Source organism: Macaca mulatta, chromosome 3, assembly GCF_049350105.2.
Source record: "Macaca mulatta isolate MMU2019108-1 chromosome 3, T2T-MMU8v2.0, whole genome shotgun sequence".
Classification (NCBI taxonomy): domain Eukaryota; kingdom Metazoa; phylum Chordata; class Mammalia; order Primates; family Cercopithecidae; genus Macaca; species Macaca mulatta.
The window spans coordinates 2,218,547-2,239,335 of NC_133408.1; the positions used below are offsets into that span (position 1 = coordinate 2,218,547).

Sequence of the window (20,789 nt, forward strand, 5' to 3'; positions counted from 1 at the left end):
ATTCTTCCGGAAGCTTCCCCAAGGTGTCCGTACATGTTTTTCTCTGGAAGTTCTCATCCTCTGCACCTCAGCGGCTGACTGGGGCCCATGCTGCAGCCTGGGGAGGTGCAACCCCCAAGGACCCCCAAGGACGAGCCGGCCAGACGGTCCCGAGGGCCACAGCTGGAGGAGGGTCTTCTGGGCTTGGGCTGGGGACAAAGCCCCTCTGTGCCTTCCTGGCCGAGGCCCCATGGAGGACAGAGCTCCTTTCAAGGCCGCCCTGATCCTCCACAGTGAAGGCTGACTGGGCCTCGGGGATCCTGGGGCAACACCCTGTGGTCAACACCACGGACTGATTCGAAACAGCTGGCAAAGGCGCCAGGGCCCTGCATCGTAGGGGGTGGTTTCGGCCTTTTCTAATCTGGGCTCTGACTCAGTTACCAACAGAGTGGCCCGGAGCCTCCCAGGGGGCTGGTTAACCCCCCAACCCAATACAAGGGCCCAGAGCCTCCTGGGGGCTGGTTAACCCCCCAACCCCAAAACAAGGGCCCAGAGCCTCCCAGGGGGCTGGTTAACACCCCCCCAACCCTGATACAAGGGCCCAGAGCCTCCCAGGGGGCTGGTTAACACCCCCCCAACCCTGATACAAGGGCCCAGAGCCTCTCAGGGGGCTGGTTAACACCCCCAACCCCGATACAAGGGCCCAGAGCCTCCTGGGGGCTGGTTAACCCCCCAACCCCAAAACAAGGGCCCAGAGCCTCCTGGGGGTACTGGTTAACACCCCCAACCCAATACAAGGGCCCAGAGCCTCCCAGGGCTGGTTAACACCCCCCAACCCTGATACAAGGGCCCAGAGCCTCCCGGGGCTTTGCCAACTCCATGTGAAGATGACTTCAAGGCAGGGGCCATGTGGGATGAGCCCGCATGGCAGGGGAGTGGCAGCCAAGGCCGAGACACAGACAAGCGCAGGGTCCAAGGAGACAGCGGTTCAGCCAGGCCCCTCAGAGGGCAGATGAGGGCCACAGCACAGCCCACAGGGACCACAGCCCACGGAACCTCAGCCCACAGAACCTCAGCCCATGGAACCACAGCCCACAGAACCACAGCCCACAGAACCACAGCCCGTGGAGGGACCACAGCCCACTGGGACCACTGCCATGGAGCAAGGTTGGTGTCAGACAGCCAGGTGGAACCAGGTTGTGGACATGCCCGATGCACCGTGCACCTTGCTCCTGGGATGCAGGCACAGCAGTCTCAACCCTCTCGGGGGCCCAGCCTGGAGTCTGCTGCTCACTGAGGCTGCTCAGGAATCCCAGGGTGGGAAAGTGGGGCCGGGCAGTGGAGGGAAGCACCTACTCCCGGGGATGGGGTGTTGCCGCCTTTAGTGGGGTTGGGGAGAGGAAGCTCTCCTGGGAACCACTGGCTCCCACCCTCTGCACTCTGCCCACGGCTCAGGCCTCCCACAAGCGTGGGCTCCAGTGTCCTGCACATAAGGGGGGTGTGCGGGTTTTCCCACCGGAACAGGCCAGTGGGACTTGCTGGGGTGTAGGTGGCTGGGCCACAGGTGTGGATGGGTGTCGCGGGCGATGGGGGAGGCTGGGGTGGGAAGGACGTGCCCACCTGCCACACTGGGCCCCGGCTTCTCAGGGCTGTCCCGCTGGGCAGGGGTCCCCCACCCGCAGGGCACCCGCTCCTCCCGGCACAGCTCCTCCTTGGGGTCTTCCCTGCACCCCGGCCTCGAGGCCCCTCCGCACAGGCTCCTTTCAGCCCTGTCTCCCACGACTGTTCATCCCCCAGGAGCCCCACATGATCCGTCCCCTGCCCTACTGGCACCGACTCTCCTTGATCCACTGGGATGTGAGTGAGCCCGAAGTGGGGGCACGGGGACGGGAATCGGGTGCTATGGCGCCCATGGTGGCTGGGGATCCACTTTAAGATGGTGCAGGTGAAGAGGCCTCAGGCTAAGTCTGGGTGGCAGCTGGAATGGGACCCTCTGGCCTGAGGTATTGAGGGGGTCCTTCCCCCCTTCAGGCCCACACTCCATGGGACGCACGGCCACACTGCAGATGGGCACTGCCCTCTACACTCAGCCCCACCCAGCGGCCACTTCTGTCCACATCCTGCTGGCCAGAGGCCCGGGCGTCAGACACCCCCAGACCGCCTGCCCCATGTTTGAGCAGACCCCACCTTCTGCCCTGGGGATTCCTGGCTGGGTGGTCAACAAGGGGAGTCTGGGGGTTCAGCACCCAACTCTGCTTGGCCAACATCCCCCTCGGGACTCACCTGGCCCCTGGGGGCCTCGGACACTGGGAGCACGGTGGACAGTTCACATTGAGCTCTCGCCTAGACGGTCCCAACCCAGACACAAATGCAGGAACTCTTCCTCCTCCAGCGTCCACAGTCACCCAGGATGCACCACGGCACCCAGACCCAGCTTCCTGACCCAGCCCTGCCCCTTCCTAGCTCAGGCCAGGGCCCAGGAGACCCCTCCACATCCCTCACCCCCACCCTACCCCGTCACTTCCCTTCCACCCCCACCCCCTCGCCTGCCTCCTGCCCCCCTCACCTCCCTCCCATCCCAACCCCTTCACTTCCCTCTCACCCCCCTCACCTCCCTCCCACCCCCATCCCCTCACCTCCCTTCCGCCCCCACCCCCTCACCTCCCTCTCAGCCCCTCCCCTCCCTCCCACTCCCTCCCTCCTACTCCCCTGCACCCCTCATGTCTGGCTCCCTGGGAGGGTGACTCTGTCCTCAGTGTCCTGTCCGCCTCCACTGATGTCCGCTGACTGCCATTCACTCAAGGCTTAGCCTTCTCGGCCCCCGGGGCAGGACAGTGCCTCCTCCCGTCACTGCCAAAACTCCCCAGGCTGAGTACATGGGTTTCTCACCTGGAGTTGCTGATGTCCGCTCACTGCCATTCACTCAAGGCTCAGCCTTCTCAGCCCCCTGGGCAGGACGGTGCCTCCTCCCGTCACTGCCGGAACTCCCCAGGCTGAGTGCATGGGTTTCTCACTTGGAGCTGCTGAGCCCCACCTGTGTAGGGTCCTGGGGCTGCCCCAGTCCTCAGAGCAGGCTCAGCTCATGGTGAGTGCCGGGGGGTGGGGAGGCTGAAAGAAGAAACTATAGGTGAGGCACCTGCAGGTTAGGAGGGAGGAGGGGCGGGCGGGGGAGGTGCCTTTAGGATGAGCCCAGCGAGGGAGGCCCAGGGTAGACAGTGCAGATCCCAGGAGCCCACACCCGCTGGAGACCTTAGGGAGAGCTCCAGGCCCAGCACACCTGCCCCAGCCTTAGCCCAGGAACCCTGCCCTGTCGGGGAAGGAATGTGTGGAATGTTGCAGCAAAGAAGAGGTGAGTGGCACGGAGACCCTGGCCAGGTGAGGGGCACTGAGACCCCAGTGACCCCCAGGAGTGCTGTGGCCTGGGAGGAAGCAGAGGGGAGCTGGCCAGTGAGCTGCAGGCCTGCCCACACCTGTGGCCCTGCTGGGACCCTGGGGGCTTGGGGAGGGCTCTCTGGGGCTGGTGGCCTCCGGTTCGGGGAGGTGATGTTTTCACTTTCAGAGTTCCCACGAAAATGAGCTCGCATCCCTGGGGATTTTCCGCTTGACCAGCACCCCATGAGGCTGCCCCTGGGCAGCTGCCAGCCCAGCCCTCCCTGAGCGCCTTCCAGGGCCTGGCCCCAGGTCTGCAGGCAGGAGCCTCCTGTGCAGGCAGCACCTGAGAACTTTCAGGTTTATTAAGGCGGAGGTGATTGAGGAGTGAAGCGCAGGGGTTGGAGAGGGTCCTGAGCTTGGCAAGAAGGCAAAGGGCAGCTGCACGAGTGCACACACGGCTGGCACAGAGCACCAGCCTCCTGGGGCCCACCCCGGGCTCAAGCTCTCGAGTCAGGGACGCAGACGATGGGCAGAGCCATCCTGGCATCAGGGGGCACCCAGACGGCTCCTCCTGACAGACAGCCAGACTCTGCATGCAGGTTTGGCGGCACCGGCTCCGGGTTCTGGGCCCGCCTGTAGTACCCGCTCTGGCCAGGATGGGGTCAGTTCCCTGCTTCCGTGGGTGTGGGCCAGGGCTGGGCATGGGGGTGGTAAAGTTTGGGTGTCTTGAAGGAGAACACTGAGTCCTCCCAAGAGTCCCGGGCAGGACAGGACCTGGGTGGGGGCAAAACGGTGGGCATGGCTTCCCCCCACGCTGTCCTCAACGCCTCAGGGCTTGGGAAACAGCTCAGCAAGGAGGAACTCAGGGCCCTGCCCCCGACTCCATCCTGGGGAACCGTCAGACGTTGTGAGGCTCGGCCAGCCTGGAGGTGGCATCAGAGGGACTGCCGTGAGCAGAGGGCACTGTGCAGAGATTCGAAGAGTCCGAGAGTCTGAGACCTGCCTGAGGGGAGGGGGCTCAGGAGACAGAGTCCGGGCCATGACCTTGACCTGAGGGCTAAACACGGAGCAGGGGGAGGAAGGGCAGGGCCAGGACAGCAGAACCCATGTGAGGAAGAGGAGGAAGGGGCCGGGATGGCAGAACCCACACGAGGAAGAGGAGGGATGGGGCCGGGATGGCAGAACCCACACGAGGAAGAGGAGGGACGGGGCTGGGACGGCAGAACCCAAGTGAGGAAGAGGAGGACGGGGCCGGGATGGCAGAACCCACAGAGGAAGAGGAGGGACGGGGCCAGGATGGCAGAACCCACACGAGGAAGAGGAGGGATGGGGCCGGGACGGCAGAACCCAAGTGAGGAAGAGGAGGGACGGGGCCGGGATGGCAGGACCCACACGAGGAAGAGGAGATCCACCACCCCTGTGATGGGGACTGAGGGTCGGCCTCTCTAACAAGCCGCTGGTGATGGTGACGTGACGTGATGATGTGCAGCAGGGGCCACGGTAGGGGCGAGGGCTCAGCCTGCAGCAGGTAGATGCCTCTCCCAGGACAGGGAGGGCCGGCTGTTCCGGGTGCCTACTGCATCTGGGGACTTCCTAGCAGTGCCTCCCTCACCCAGTCGTGGGGAAAACTCGGCCCGCTGGCCCACCCGACCGCCAGCTGCTGATCCAACGCAGGAGGGAGCTCTGGGGGACGCTGGGCTCAGTGCCAGGCCTCGAGGCTCTGAGAGCAAACCACGGGCTGCCCTGCCCTCCTAGGGCTGAGAGGTCATACTCTGGGTCCTGGCCTCCCTTCACTAGTGTGTGCTCCTGAGCCCGAGTCCCTCTGAGAGGAGGGATGCGTTTCCCAGGATTCTGGCCAGACGCTCCATCTAGTCAGATGCACCTGGGCCACCTGCAGGAGGAGGCCCGTGGCCCCAGGAAGCCTCTCCCTGCGCTCACCCGTTTGGCATTTTCTCCGCATTGAAGTTATATTTTTGAACCACTAAAATACATGTGTTATTTGGGCTCAGCCCTGGTGTTGGAGTAAGAGCTTCTAAAAATAAACCCTTGCTAAGCTCCCACAGCAGAGCCTCCATGCCGAGGCTCAGCGGGACCAGACGCTCACCATGTAAGGCTGCCAAGGGCCAGCTCTGAGCGCCATCCCCCTCTTCTCTCCCAGGTCCCCCCAGGCCAAGGTGTTGGTCGAATTCCTTCAAACCTTAGGGGAGATTCACAGGAAACAAGAGGGAGTCTGGACCCCAGGTCGAAACGGGCCAGGAGCAGCCAGGTGGCCGTGCGGCCCCACGTCCAGCCGCAGGCCAGTGGCAGGGCAGACCTTGGCTCTCAGAGAGCATCTTGAGCCTGGACAGAGCCTTATAAGGCGCTCCCGGGGCCATGACACACACTCCAAGAATAGCCTCCAGGCTTTGTCTTCTGACGGGCTGGCGCCAGGGTCCCGCAGAGAGTGCCCGGCAGCCAACCAGGGGCCAGTCAGGCACATGCACACCGGCCTCCTTCCTGCCAACCCGCTGGGCTGGGGTTTCCCGGGGCTGCGGGAAGGGAAGTGGAGGAAGGACACAGCCCTGCGGCTGGCAGGTGCAGGCCTGGGCTCTCATCCTGGTGCTGACCCCACCTGGTCAGGCAGTGCCCACACGGGACCAGACTAGGACCCTTAACCTTTTCTACTGCATCTTGCTGGCCGGCGGGCAAAGCCTCTGTGCTCATGGAATGCCGTTTAAAATGCGTCATGTAACATACAGGACCCTCACCCAACCATACTGCCATGCGGCAATAAAACATTTTAACTGTGTTGATGGCATACATGTGAATTAAGTCTGGCTGCCACCACTGTCCTCTCCGTCCAGCTTCACAAGTGGCCGAGCTCCTGCAGGAAGGCCAGCCCCATGGCGTCTCTGGGTGTTGCCATCTGGCGGGTTCCCTGCGGAGTCAGGGCCATTCCTCAGGCCTGTCCACCTGACCTGCTGCCTGCACACAGGCCTCACACCCTCATTCACACTCACGAATGCTCCATCCTGACTCCAGCAGCCCTTCCCCCTTGGGGCCCAGGTGCCCCTTCCTGTCTCCCTCATGCCTGAGGACGGACCAGCATCTGGTGCCCTTTGACCTTGGCCTGGTTCTGAAGTGAATCACCTGGAAGGAAGGCACTTGTCCTCCCGGACCCAGGTCTGCAACAGTTATGACCACGCCCATCCCAGTGGCCCTGCCAGACAGCGGGGCGGCCAGTCCACCTCCACGTAATGGGCCCCAGTCCTGGAGCACAGCCTAGGAGAACTGCCAGGCTCCCAGAGCACGGCCAGCAGAGCAGACAGACACAGGGCCAGGGCAGGAAGGGGCAGGACGGGAGTGGGGGCAGGAGAAGAGGCCAGAGCGGGGCTGCAGAGGGGCCTGGCCTCACCCTGGAGCAGGGCCTCAGGGGGGCTGTGACCTCCAGGTTTGTTGGGCCCTGGGTGGGGAAAGGCACCCTCTATGTCATGCGTGGTGCATGCAAGGGTCCCCGAGAGGCCTGGGCACCCAGGGACAGCCCCCACCTCAGCCCATGGCCTGGCCTGGCAGCCACTGCAGGTGACCAGAAGGCTAGTCCCAGGCTGTGGGAAGATGGCCCAGGTCTTGGTAGGGAAAGAACATCGGGTGAAGGGGCAGGAAAGGGGATGGAGCCCCTCTGGAGGAACCTGAAGCCCCTGGGGTGGGGCACATGGAGTTTCTCAGCCAGGGGAGTGGGGGGCCAGGGGAGTGGGGGGCCAGAGGAGTGGGGGCCAGAGGAGTGAGGGTGGCCACCCAGGGGAGGGGAAGCCAGGAAAGTGGGGGCCAGAGGAGTGAGTACCAGAGGAGTGGGGGCCAGGGGAGTGGGGGCCAGGGGAGTGGGGGCAGCCACCCACATCCTGGGGACAGTGACTGACCTGGAGGTGGTGGGGGGACGGGGTTTGATTTTTCACGAGTGGAGGAGCTTGGGGCCCCCAAGCGTGTGTTGGGGGGCACTTCCTGGTTCCTTGACCTCTGGCCTGTGGGCGCCCAGCCCTTAGGACCAGCCTGGAGGTAACATCCAAATACGGTGGGATTCCCTGAAGGCCACAGGAATCCCCATAAGCCCTCTCCCAAGTACTCCCACCCTGGACCCTCTGAGCTGGCCTGAAGTTGGGGTCTTGGGGTGACTGTCTCAGCCCGTCCTCAGGTCCCCAACTCCAGGCTGAACCAGGCATAGCCTCCTCTGCCGTGGCCTCCTCTGCCGTGGCCTCCTCTGCCGTGGGTGCTGAGCTTGCTCCTCTTCCTCCCACCCTGTTTCTTCTTGAGATCGGGGTGGGCAGCCTGGCTGGGGACACTCGAGGTCACCCTGGGCCTCCAGGGCCATGCATGGCGGGACCAGGCATCCTAAGAGGAGGCGGAGTGGGGATCCACTCACCAAGGCCACAGGAGAGGATCCCAGGCTAACCGGGGTCCTTCACACTGATGGGAATCTATGAAGTCAAACAGGGTGAATTTCTAAGACAAAAGCTGGCGTTGTTTATTTTTTGTGACTGAGTCACTTCCCAGCCTCTTCCCAGGATGGAGATGCCAACATTGTTTCTTGCCCCCTCACCTCCTTCACGTGTGTCCTCGACGCCCCAGTGAGAGAGGGAGGGACAGACAACAAGCTCAGGTCCCAGCCCCCACCCCGCCCACACGCCCATTTCTGCAGCCCTCAGGAGCTGCAGTGCAAGTTCCACGCTAGTGGCTGGTGCTGTGAAGGTACCACCGCCGGGAAGTGAGGTCCCAGGAGCAGCCTGGGCACCCCTGGGTGCTGGGTAGAAATGCAGAGTCCCAGGCTCCAGTCCAGACCTGCTGAGTCAGAATTTGCATTTTAACAAGAGCTGGTGTTCCAGGCCCCTGTTGAGGGGCACTCAGGAGGCTCCCATTGGCCCCAGCTCTAAAGAAGTCGTGTGGCCTGTCCCATGTACAGGTGTGACCATTTGGCCAAGGCTGCCCTTCTCAAAGGCCTGGGCGCGACCCCTAGATGGCTTCTTAGAGGCCTGGGTGGGTCGCCCCCACACCAGGGTCTGGGTGGGCCAGGGCGCTTGCATTCCTACAGCACCAGGGGTGCCCAGGCTGCTGATTGGGGTACACTTTGAGCCACTCACAAGCTTAAGACAGCAAACTCCACCCACAGGAGCTTTTAGCTGCATTTGGGATGAGGATGGTTTGCACATGTTTAAATGCTTGGAGAAAAATACAAAGAAAAACATGAGCAGAGCAGAGTGGGTGTAAGGACTACACAGCAGCAAAGCTTAAGTCCATGTTGAGGCTGGTGGGTCCCTGCTCTGAGTAACAGAGAAAGTAAAAGAGCCTCCTAAGAGAGCCAGTTCCCTTTGATAACCACAGACCCTCATGCCCCGGCCTCCCCCACCTCCAGAGATCACACTCGCGTGCCACTGATGTTTGGTGCCTTCACACCTTCCACTCTTGCCAGTATTTTCTCTGGCTACCGTAAGCTGAGCATTCTTTAGCATTTATTATTCCCCCCTCCGCCACTGGCCTTCTGGCTTGGTTTCTGGGGTCTTTTGTGATCAAGTTGTGTTAGCTTCTGTTGCAGTCCACTTTATCTTTTCCTCCTCTGCTCTGTGTGGGGCTGAGTCTGCGTTCGGGAGAGTTCCGACTCTAAGGTCCATTTGTCCTTTGATATCTTTTTTTTTTTAAGTTCCGGTGTATATGGGCAGGTTTGTTACATGGGTAAACATGTCCCATGGTGATTTGCTGCACCTATCAACCCACCGCCTAGGTATGAAGCCCAGCATACATTAGCTCTTTTCCCTAATGTTCTCCATCCCCTACCCTCTCCCAATAGGCCCCGGTGTGTGTTGTTCCCCACCCTGTGTCCATGTGTTCTCATTGTTCAGCTCCCACTTATAAGTGAACATGAGGTGTTTGGTTTTCTGTTCCTGTGTTAGTTTGCAGGGGATAATGGCTTCCAGCTTCATCCATGTCCCTGCAAAGGACATGATCTCATTCCTTTTCATAGCTGCGTAGTATTCCATGGTCTATATGTTCCACATTTTCTTTATCCAGTCTGTTGCTGATGGGCATTTGGGTTGATCCCATGTCTTTGCTATTGTGAATAGTGTTGCAGTGAACATACGTGTGCATGTGTCTCTACAATAATTTATATTCCTTTGGGTATATACCCAGTTACGGGATAGTTTCGTCAAATGGGAATTCCGGTTCTCAATCTTGGAGGAATCACCACACTGTCTTCCACAATGGTTGAACTAATTTCCATTCCCACCGGTAGTGTAAAAGTGTTCCTATTTCTCCACAGCCTTGCCAGCATCTCCTGTTTCCTGACTTTTTCATAATTATCATTCTGACCGGCATGAGAACTCATTGTGGTTTTGATTTGCATTTCTCTAATGATCAGTGATGTTAAGCTTGTGTTGGCTGCATGTATGTCTTTTTTTGAGAAGTGTCTGTTCATATCCTTTGCCCACTTTTTAATGGGGTTGTTTTATTTCTTGTAAATTTGCTTAAGTTCCTTGTAGATTCTAAGTGTTAGACCTTTGTCAGACAGACAGATTGCAAAAAATGTTCTCCCATTCTGTAGGTTGTCTGTTCACTCTAATGATAGTTTCACTTGCTATGCAGGTCTTTAGTTTATTTAGATCCCATTTGTCAATTTTTGCTTTTGTTGCCATTGCTTTTGGCGATTTCATCATAAAGTCTTTGCATGTGCCTATGTCCTGAATGGTATTGCCTAGATTTTCTTCTAGGGTTTTTAGAGTTTTGGGTTTTACAGTTAAGTCTTTAATCCACTTTGAGTTAATTTTTGCATAAGGTGTAAGGAAGGGGTCCAGTTTCAGTTTTCTGCATATGGCTAGCCAGTTCTACCAGCACCATTTATTAAATAGGAAATCCTTTCCCCATTGCATGTTTTTGTTGGGTTTGTCGAAGATTAGATGGTTGTAGATGTGTTGTGTCATTTCTGAGTTTTCTATTCTGTTCCATTGGTCTATGTGTCTGTTCTTGTACCAGTACCATGTTGTTTTGGTTACTGTGGCCTTGTAGTATATTTTGAAGTCAGGTAGCATGATGCCTCCAGGTTTGTTATTTTTGCTTAAGATTGTCTTAGCTATGAGAGGTCTTTTTTGGTTCCATATGAAGTTTAAAATAGCTTTTTCTAATTCTGTGAAGAATGTCAATGGTAGTTTAATGGGAATAGCATTAAATCTGTAAATTGCTTTGAGCAGTATGGCCATTTTCATGACATTGATTCTCCCTATCCATGAACATGGAATGTTGTTCCATCTGCTTGTGTCCTCTCTGGTTTCCTTGAGCAGCGGTTTGTAGTTCTCCTTGAATAGGTCCTTCACTTCCCTTGTTAGCTGTATTCCTAGGTATCTTGAACTCTATGCAAATAAACTGGAAAATCTAGAAGAAATGGATAAATTCCTGGGCACATCCACCCTCCCAAGACTGAACCAAGAAGAAGTTGAATCCCTGAATAGACCAATAACAAGTTCTGAAATTGAGGCAGTAATGAATAGCCTACCAACCCAAAAATGCCCAGGTCCAGATGTATTTATGGCTGAGTTCTATCAGAGCGTGAAAAGGAGCTGCTACCGGTTCTTCTGAAACTATTCCAAACAGTTGAAAAGAAGAGACTCCTCTCTAACTCATTTGATGAAGCCAACATCATCCTGATACCAAAACCTGGCAGAGACACAATTAAAAAAAAAAAAAAAGAAAACTTCAGACCAATATCCCTGATGAACATCATTGTGAAAATCCTCTATAAAATACAGGCAAACCAAATCCAGCAGCACATCAAAAAGCTTATCCACCACAATCAAGTTGGCTTCATCCCTGGGATGCAAGGCTGGTTCAACATACACAAGTCAATAAACGTAATCCATCACATAAACAGAACCAATGACAAAAACCGCATGATTAACTCAATAGATGCAAAAAGGGCCTGTGATAAAATTCAACACCCCTTCATGTTAAAAACTCTCAATAAACTAGGTATTAAAGGAACATATCTCGAAATAATAAGAGCCATTTATGACAAACCCATGGGCAATATCATACTGAATGGGCAAAAGCTGGAAGCATTCCCCTTGAAAACCAGCACAACACAGGGATACCCTCTCTTGGCATTCTTTTGTTTTGTTTTGGTTTTTTGTTTGTTTGTTTGTTTTGAGACGGAGTCTAGCTCTGTTGCCCAGGCTGGAGTGCAGTGGCGTGATCTCAGCTCACTGCAAGCTCCGCCTCCTGGGTTCACCCCATTCTCCTGCCTCAGCCTCCCGAGTAGGTGGGACTATAGGCACCTGCCACCACGCCCGGCTAATTTTTTTGTATTTTTAGTAGAGACGGGATTTCACTGTGTTAGCCAGGATGGTCTCAATCTCCTGACCTCGTGATACGCCCGCCTCGGCCCCCCATAGTGCTGGAATTACAGGCGTGAGCCACCGCGCCCGGCCATCTCTCACCACTCTTATCCAACAGAGTGTTGGAAGTTCTGGCCAGGGCAATCAGGCGAGAGAAAGAAATAAAGGGTTTCAAATAAGAAGAGAGGAAGTCAAATTGTCTTTGTTTGCAGATGACATGATCCTATATCCAGAAAACCCCATCATCTCAGCCCAAAAGCTTCTTAAACTGATAAGCAACTTTACCAAAGTCTCAGGATACAAAAACCATGTGCAGAAATCACAAGCATTCCTGTACACCAACAACAGACGAGCAGACACCCAAATCAGGAGTGAACTCCCATCCTCTGATATCTTATAGTTTCCTTTCCTGTTTAGGCTTTTACTGCCTGTGAAACATGTTTTTGGGAATGAAGGAAGGAATGGGAGGAATGGCTATTTATTACTGCCTCAATTTCAGAACTTGTTATTGGTCTATTCAGGGATTCAACTTCTTCTTGGTTCAGTCTTGGAAGGGTCTGACTTCACGTGTACTGCCGAGTCCATCGCACGCCCCTCATTTGAGAAACCACCCTTGTCACAGATGGGACTCCCACAGTTGCGTGGAGCTTTACCTGCCCTCTCCACTCCACGCTGCTGGTTTATTTCTCTGTTCCTGCTTCATTTACTCTCGTTTTCTTATGCATGTCTATTAACGCAGCTTGTCCTTCTTAGTTTTTTTTTAAACAGACTTTATTTTTTAGGGAAGGTTTAGGTTCACAGTAAAATCAAGCAGGCAGTACAGAGTTCCCATGCACCCTCTGCCCCGCCACAAACATGCAGCCTCCCACCATCAACACCTACACCTGAGTGGCCCATTTATTACAAGCCATGAGTCTGCATGGCCACATCGTCAGCACCCAAAGACCCTGCTTCACACAAGGGCTCGCTCTCGGTGCTCTTCGTGCCATGGATTTGGACAGATGTGCAATGGCGTGGATCCACCATTGCAGTCCCACACAGAGTGGTTTCGCTGCCCTGAAGATCCCCTGGGCTCTGCCAGTCTGTCCCTCCCTCCTAAGTGCTGGCGACCACAATATTGCCTTTTCCAGAGTGTCATGTTGTTAGAATCTCACCGTCCAGCCTTTTCTGTGTGGTTTCTTGCACGTTGTAATATGTAGTCGAGGTTCCTCCATGTTTTCTCCTGGCTGCTTGACAGTGCATTTCTTTTTAGCACTCATCCTATTCCATTCTCTAGGTGTGCCACGGTTCACCTACCCCTTTCACCTACTGAAGGACATCTTGGTTGCTTCCAAGTTCTGACAATTATGAATAAAGCTTCTATAAACATCTGCATGGAGGTTATTGTATGGAAATAAATTTTCACTTCCTTTGGGTAAATGCCAATGAATGTAATTGCTAGAATGTATTTAGTTTTGTAAGAAACTGAAAACTGGCTTCCAAAGTAGCTGTGCCATTCTGCATTCCCACCAGTGATAAGTGAATGCCAAACTTTGCTCCACGCCCTCACCAGTATTCAGTGGTCAGTGTTCTGGAATCTGACATCCTAACAGGTGTGTGGTGGCATCTCATTGTTGTTTTAAGTGCATTTCTTACAATCTTTACATATGCTTCTTTGCCATCTGTGCATCTTCTCCAATGAAGTGTCTGTTCAGGTCTTTTGCCCATTTTGTAATCGGGTTGTTTGTTTTCTTCCTGTTGAGTTTTAAGAGTTCTTTATGTATTCTGGATAACAGTCCTTTATCAGATGGGTATTTTGCAAACACTTTCTTTCAGTCTGTGGCTCATCTTCCCATTCTCTTGACTTTGTCTTTCACAGAGCAGAGGGTTTTCATTTTAATGAGGTCCAGCTTATCACCAATTTTTTTTTCATGGATCAGCCTTTGATGTTGTACTTTAAAAACTCATCACCAAACCCTAGGTCATCTAGATTTTCTCTTGCGATACCTTCTAGGAGTTTTATAGTTTTGCATTCGACATTTAGGACTGTGATCCATTGTGAGTTAATTTTTTTGAAGGTTTTATGGTTTGTCTCTAGATTCATTTATTTTTTCTGCATGTGGATGTCCAGTTGTTCCAGTACCATTTGTTGAAAAGCCTATCTTTTGGTCCCTTGCACTGCCTGTGCTCCGGGGTTGAAGACCAAGTGGAGATATCTATGTGCATCTGTGCGCACAGTGCTCTCCAGAGAAGCAGAGCCAAGAGGATCGTTGAATGGATGGATGGATGGATGGATGGATGGATGGATGGATGGATGGATGGGTGGGTGGATGGATGGATGGATGGATGGATGGGTGGATGGATTCATGTGTTTGTGCTGTTACTGGACCCGGAACATCCTCCCCACACACCTCCACCTGTGGACATGCTGTGTGTGTGTGTGTGTGTGTGTACACATGTGTACACATGTTTTCTGGGCCACTCTGGTGTGGGTCTTGATGGTGGGAGGCTGCATGTTTGTGGTGGGGCAGAGGGTGCATGGGAACTCTGTACTGCCTGCTTGATTTTACTGTGAACCTAAACCTTCCCTAAAAAAATAAAGTCTGTTTTAAAAAAGCTAAGAAGGACAAGCTGCGTTAACAGATATGCATAAGAAAACGAGAGTAAGTGAAGCAGGAATAGAGAAATAAGTCAATGGAGCAGATATGAGAGGGCAGGAAAACACTCACATATATGTTTACGCATATGTGGTTGCATGTGAGAAAGAGAGAATTTTGTTCTGAGGAGTTGGCTCACATGATTTTGGAAGCTAAAAAGCCTCACGATCTGCCATCTGCAAGCCAGAGACCCGGGAGAGCCAGTGTTGTGGTTCTAGTTTGAGTTGAAGGCCCACACGCGACGGGGGCTGTGGGTTCAAGTCCCAGCTGGAGGACAGGAGAAGATGCCACCTCTCAAGCAGTCAGGAAGAGAGAGAGAGAATCCTTCCTTCCTCCACCTTTTTTTTTTTTTTTTTGAGATGAAGTTTCACTCTTGTTGACCAGGCTGGAGTGCAATGGTGTGATCTCTGCTCACTACAACCTCCACCTCCTGGGTTCCAGCAATTTTCCTGCTTCAGCCTCCCAAGTAGCTGGGATTACAGGCACCTGCCACCATGCCTGGCTAATTTTTGTATTTTTAGTAGAGATGGGGTTTCACCATGTTGGTCAGGCTGATTTCGAACACCTGACCTCAGGTGATCTGTCCACCTTGGCCTCCCACAGTGCTGGGATTACAGGCGTGAACCACTGCTCTGTGATGCGCGGGTGGGCAAAGGCCTCTCTCACGTCTTCAGGAGCCTCTGAGCCTCTGAGGGTGCCTGTTAAGGCCTGGAGGAGCCTTCTCAGAGGCATCTGATGCTTCCTAAGTCCAAGGGCCAGGCAGATGACTCATCCCTGCTCCCTGGGAGGAGAGGCAGGTACAAGGGGGTCAACCAGTGGTGGCAAACCTCCCACAACCTCTGCCAGGTGGCAGATCTGTCTCCCGGAACTGCAAGCCTCTGCCTCCGGAGCAGACTAGGCTGCTGGTGGACACAGATTTACCTGGGCTGACCTGGATCGAAAGGCATGTTGGGACAGGAGAGGTGGATGAGTTTGTTTAGGCTTCTTTCTTTCTGCAGGCTCTGGGAAAGGCCAGGGTGCCCAGCCATGCATCAGGGTCTATGGGTCTGCTACAGAGCAGCCCGATTCTCAGATGTCCTCACCCTGCTTCTGGGGATTTGGTCCTTAGGGCAGCAGCCAGGAAGTCAGAGGCCAGGCTGAGCTTGGGCACCGCCATCCTAGAGCCGCCCCTACCTGCCCAGCTTCCCTGGAACACCCGTGTTCAGGGCCAGGAACACCCTCCCCACCCACCTCCACCTGTGGACACACTGAGTGTGTGGGGGCTTGTATGTGTGTATACGTGTGTGCACGTGTGTGCACATGGCTGCATGCATGCAGAGCATGTGGGGGCTTGTATGTGTGTATATGTGTGTGCACATGTGTATGCACATGGCTGCATGTGCATGTTTTGCATGTGTGTACACCTGTGTGGATGTGTGTGTGCATGTGGTTGTGTGTGTTTGGGTGATTGCATGTGTGTGCACGTGTGTATGGATGTGTGTGGATGTGTATGGATGTGTGTGCATGTGTGTGGATGTGTGTATGGATGTGTGTGGGTGTGTATGGATGTGTGTATGGATGTGTGTGGATGTGTATGGATGTGTGTATGGATGTGTGTGCATGTGTGTGCATGTATATGGATGTGTGTGGATGTGTATGCGTGTATGAATGTGTGTGTGCACACGGCTGTGTGTGCATGTGTAAATTGCATGTGTGCACATGTGTGTGCAAGCATGTACATGTGCACATGCATGTTCCTAGAGTGTCTCCATTATCCAGGATGGTGCCTGGCAGGGAGTGCAGTTCATCTCTAACCAGGGCCACCCCTTGCTGTCCAGGCCTAAAGCCAGCATTGCTCACGGGCCCTGCACCATGCCCTGAAAGTGTCTGGGGATCCTGGGCTCTCCGGGGCGGGCAGGCTGCCTTGGGGTTGAGAAGCGGCTGGTTTCCCAAGGGCAGCCCTTTGAACCTAGTTGGGTCACTGCCCCCTTCTGGGATTCTGTATTCTCTCCCATTTAAGGATAAATAGGTCTTTCCCTTGTGAGATGCAGTGCCTGGCCAGGGCAGGGACGCAGATATTGACCCTGACTTTGTTCAGAGGCTGGGCTTCCCCGGCCCTGAGCCAACAGGAAGCCCGGTCCAGAAGCCAGGAAGCAGCAGCAGGGCCAGCCCTGGCACTGCCCAGGTCTCCCCAGCTCGGCTCCGCTCAGCGCTGGCCTGGAGAAAACAGAACGGCGGCTGTCGGGGCTGGTCCACGAAGTGTTGTTTTGTTTTTAATTTTCTGATCAGGGTAGTGAGAACTAAAAGTTCAGGAAAAAACAGGTATTTTTGGACATTTTAAAAGCCGTGACTCATTACTGGTAACTCATCTTCCTACAGATGAGTCAGATGAGCTTTTCTCTGGGCAGCTGGAATGTCCCCTCGTCCTCAGTTTTGTGAAATTTGAATAAAATGTGCTACTTTGGGTCAAGGTGACAGTCTGCATGTGTCCTGGGGCTGCGGTAACAAAGTGTCACGAACTTGATGCCTTCAGCACCAGAAATGTGCTCGTCAGGTCCGAGGCCAGAGTCTGAAAGGAAAGCGTCACAGGGCTGCCTCCCTCCAAGGGCACCAGGGCTGCGGGGGAGGATCCTTCCTGCCTCCTCCAGCTCCTGGAAGCCCTGGAGTCCCTTGGCTGGATTGTGCCCTGTTCTCTTCTCTCTCCTAAGGACCCTTGAGATGTCATCTAGGTCCCCCCCCGCCGCCCTGATAGACCAGACCATCTCCTTGCCTCATGAGCCTGACCTCACCTCACCCACAAGACTCCCTCTTAGGCAGGGTTCCATCCACAGGCTCCGGGAGTCAAACACAATGTTGGGGCGGCTAGGCTGGAGGAGGGCCGAGGCTGCCGGATGGCACCAGCGCTGTGGACTTCAGGAAAACGGTCCCTTGCAGGAAAAGGGAATCGGCCGCCACCCTGACCACTCGGCCACAGGACCCTTTCAGCCCCTCAGCACACGAGACAGCGGGCAGGCAGCAGTTGTCTACAGATGGCAGCCTGGGCTCAGGTAGAAAGGGGCGCCAGACCCAGCCCAGCTTGCCAGGCACTGCCCCGGCTGCTCCAGTCCCGCCAGAGGCCCCAGCCTACAACTGAACTCTGGCTCCACGTTTCGCGTCCACGATTTTGCAATCTTCTCCAATGTTTATGAGAGCATCCTCCCACTGCCCCAGCACACTGTAAACTCCCAGGGCCCACCCGGCTCTCAACTGTGGTTTTGAGGGCAGTTTCAGCAATGCTCCCAGTGCAGGTTTGGGGCCAGGCAGTTCATGGAGCTCCCACCGGCTGCCATTCCTCACACACCAGGACATTCCCTCCTGCTGGGCCCAAATGCATCTTGGGTCCCACTATGCGAGAAGGACTAGAGTAGGGCATGGGCAGCCCGTGAGTGGGGCAGGTGGGAGATAGGCCCTGAAGTCCCACTGGACAGCAAGCCCCTGCTTTCATGAGGCTGCAGCTCTGCTGGGGCTGGCCGGCTGGGCTGTGGGTGTGAACATGTGAGTAAATGTCCTTAGGGAACAGGTTGCGTGTCTTCACTGTTCCACACAGAGCACTCCGTCTTTTTGTGCATGTCTACGTGTGCATTCCTGGTGTGTATTTGTACATCTGCCATTTGTGTGTGTTCTGGAGTGTGTGCACGTGTGTTCCTGGTGTATTGTTCATGCATATTCGTAGAGCATGTCTGTGTACGTGTGTTCCTGGTTTGCATATGTGCTGTGTTTTCCTGGAGTGTGTTTGTGCACGTGTGTTCCTGGTGTGTATATGTGCTGTGTTTTCCTGGAGTGTGTTTGTGCACGTGTGTTCCTGGTGTGTATTTGCACATGCATGCACATTCCTGGAGTGTGTCTGTGCACGTGTGTTCCTGGTTTGCATATGTGCTGTGTTTTCCTGGAGTGTGTTTCTGCACGTGTGTTCCTGGTGTGTATTTGCACATGCATGCACATTCCTGGAGTGTGTCTGTGCATGTGTGTTCCTGGTTTGCATATGTGCTGTGTTTTCCTGGAGTGTTTCTGTGCACGTGTATTCCTGATGTGTATTTGCACATGCATGCATATTCTTGGAGTGTATCTGTGTACGTGTATTCCTGATGTGTATTTGCACATGCATGCATATTCTTGGAGTGTATCTGTGCACGTGTATTCCTGATGTGTATTTGCACATGCATGCATGTGTGTGCTTGTGCACCCCAGCTCCATCTTCCTGTCGTCCTCTCTGCCCGCTGCCCTCCTGGGCCAGCCTCTCCTGTTCTGAGTGGAAGGCAATGAAGGCCAGGGCTGCACAGGCCTGTCTGGGGTCACAGGCGTGTCAGGGCCGCCTGCTCCTAAACCTCCTGCATTGAGATGGGGATGGAGAGGGGAGGCTGCGGGGTGCTCCTTCGGTTCAGACGCCTCCTCCCAAATGAACGGCAAATGTCAAATGCAGCCCCAAGGAAAATAGTTCCCACACCTAATCATGTCCGGGAGAGGTCGTGGCGGGGGGCGCCCGGAGCACATGCTGGGTGGGAACAAGGGCCCTTTGTGCGCCTTGGGCAGCTGTGGCTGCAGTAGCGAAGCTAAGTGGACCGGCTGTCTGGCCGCCTGGGCTGCCCGGAGACAAGCGCTCTCCTTCTTGTTGCGTCAGTGCCTGAGCCCAGCCCCCGCCGGGGCTGCGGGGGAGCCTGGGACACTGGCTGCAGGGAGGGGCACGCTCTCACCCGTGGAACATTCTCAGGCCAAGACAGTCACAAATGGGGTCACTTCTGATGGTGCTCAGCTGCCGCAGCGGGGAGCCATGAATCGCCCACGCTGGCTTTGGCTGGGGCAGAGTCCCGGGGCCTGAGTGAGAGATGAAGCAGGAGGGACAGTGAACCAGTCAGGCTCCCTGCGAGGTCCTCCCCATGGCACCTGAGGATGGGGCAGCAAGGATGGCCTGGGGGACCTTGCAGCCTCTGCAGGAGCCCCTTCCTCTGTTGTCTGGCCTGAGCACAGCTGCCCTAGGACTAGCAGAGCCTGCACCTCACCGCTGCCTCCCGCAGAGGGTGCGGCAGAGCGAGGGCCCCCCTTCCACGAGAGATTCCACCCTCGCTTCGGAGAAAGCTGGATTCAGAAAGACCCCCTCCTTCCCACACAGGCAGGGAGGGAGCCCGGTGGGGGTCTGGGCTCCATGGAGGAGGCATTGGAGCAGGACAGAGGGCAGCTTTAGGCAACGCAGCCTCTAGGCCGGTCTGAGCCCCATGGGTCAGGAGACCGGCTACACACAGGAGGCCGAGCACGTGAGCGTGTGTAGGGAGGCCGGCAGGGTCGACTGGAGGCGCGATGTAGACAGGCAGCCACAGCGGCGCACGTGGTATTAGATTCAACTTGGAAGCACCAGAATGCAGGGTTCCCAATACAAATAGGTAGAAGAATCTGCAGATGAAATGTGTGTGCATGCGTTTGCAAAGTAAGAAAATGCCAGAAAACATGGATGGACATGAAAAAGACATAGATGCCAGCCTGAAGGGTCCCCCGCTGAGACAAACGTAACATCAAAATAAACTAAATAAGGACAGGAACAGATGATGGCCCGTGCATAAAATGAGACTCTGTGGTTCTATATAGATGTCAATTTACTTAATTAATAAATGGGGGAAAAAGAAAGCTCACCCACCCCAGTAGAATTCCAGCTGATAAGTGACGGCATGAGGAATTCCCCCCAGCAGCCGCTGCAGTCACCATTAATTCAGGCAACAAGAACATCAGTCAATGCCAAACCTCGTGGTGAAAGTGGAGTGAAGAACGGGGTTTTACGTCACCTCTGAGTGTTCCCACGAAATGTGTATGAATTATAGAGAAGGAAGGAATTTCCAGTGGAGACCCCTACAGATGCCACGTTCCCCAGATGGTCAAGGTCAATGACCCTCCGAGTGAACGCATCAGTACGCCCACCTCCCAACCCGGATGAACCAGTTCCCTCCACTGACAACCTGGGTCGAACCACGAAATAAACCCTAATTGAGAGTATTTCTCTTTTTCACAGAGTCAAGGTCTTAGAAGTCAAGGAAAGACTGAAGACTGCTCCAGGTTGAGGACGAGCATGAAGTCTCATGATCCAGGTAATCCCAGCACTTTGGGAGGCCGAGGTGGGCGGATCACCTGAGGTCAGGAGTTCGAGACCAGCCTGACCAACCAACATGGTGAAATGCCGTCCCTACTAAAAATACAAAAACTAGCCAGCTGTGATGGTACACGTCTGTAGTACAAGTTACTCGAGAGGCTGAGGTGGGAGAATCGCTTGAACCCGGGAGGCGGAGGTTGCAGTGAGCCGAGATTGCACCACTGCACTCCAGCCTGGGGGACCGAGTGAGATTCCTTCTCAAAAAAAAAAAAAAAAAAAAAAAAAAAGGCATTATTGGGACAGTTGGTAAAACCTGAATAGGTCTCTAGGTGAAGAATACATACTCTTTGTACTGTTCTT

General features: G+C 54.9%; 1 protein-coding gene across 2 annotated transcripts; it reads left to right on the plus strand.

Moving 5' to 3' along the window:
- The first annotated feature begins 153 nt into the window (after nucleotides 1–153).
- On the plus strand, nucleotides 154–6,139 carry LOC144339592 (uncharacterized). Of its 2 annotated transcripts, XM_077995435.1 has the most exons (3): nucleotides 154–1,146; nucleotides 1,777–1,836; nucleotides 2,011–6,139. In XM_077995435.1, the coding sequence occupies exons 1-3, from the start codon at nucleotides 904–906 to the stop codon at nucleotides 2,419–2,421; spliced, it is 714 nt and encodes a 237-aa protein (XP_077851561.1). In that variant the 5' UTR covers nucleotides 154–903; the 3' UTR covers nucleotides 2,422–6,139. The 2 variants fall into 2 exon arrangements, with proteins under 2 accessions (XP_077851561.1, XP_077851559.1); XM_077995433.1 differs by having other exon boundaries at nucleotides 154–1,836.
- The last annotated feature ends 14,650 nt before the right edge of the window (nucleotides 6,140–20,789 follow it).

What these genes read in the sequence shown, in the direction of transcription:
- LOC144339592 (XM_077995433.1), top strand. Translation starts at nt 1,566, where the DNA reads ATGGGGGAGGCTGGGGTGGGAAGGACGTGCCCACCTGCCACACTGGGC. An exon ending in TCTCCTTGATCCACTGGGAT is followed by an intron (nt 1,837 to 2,010) that starts GTGAGTGAGCCC and finishes TCCCCCCTTCAG; the next exon opens with GCCCACACTCCATGGGACGC.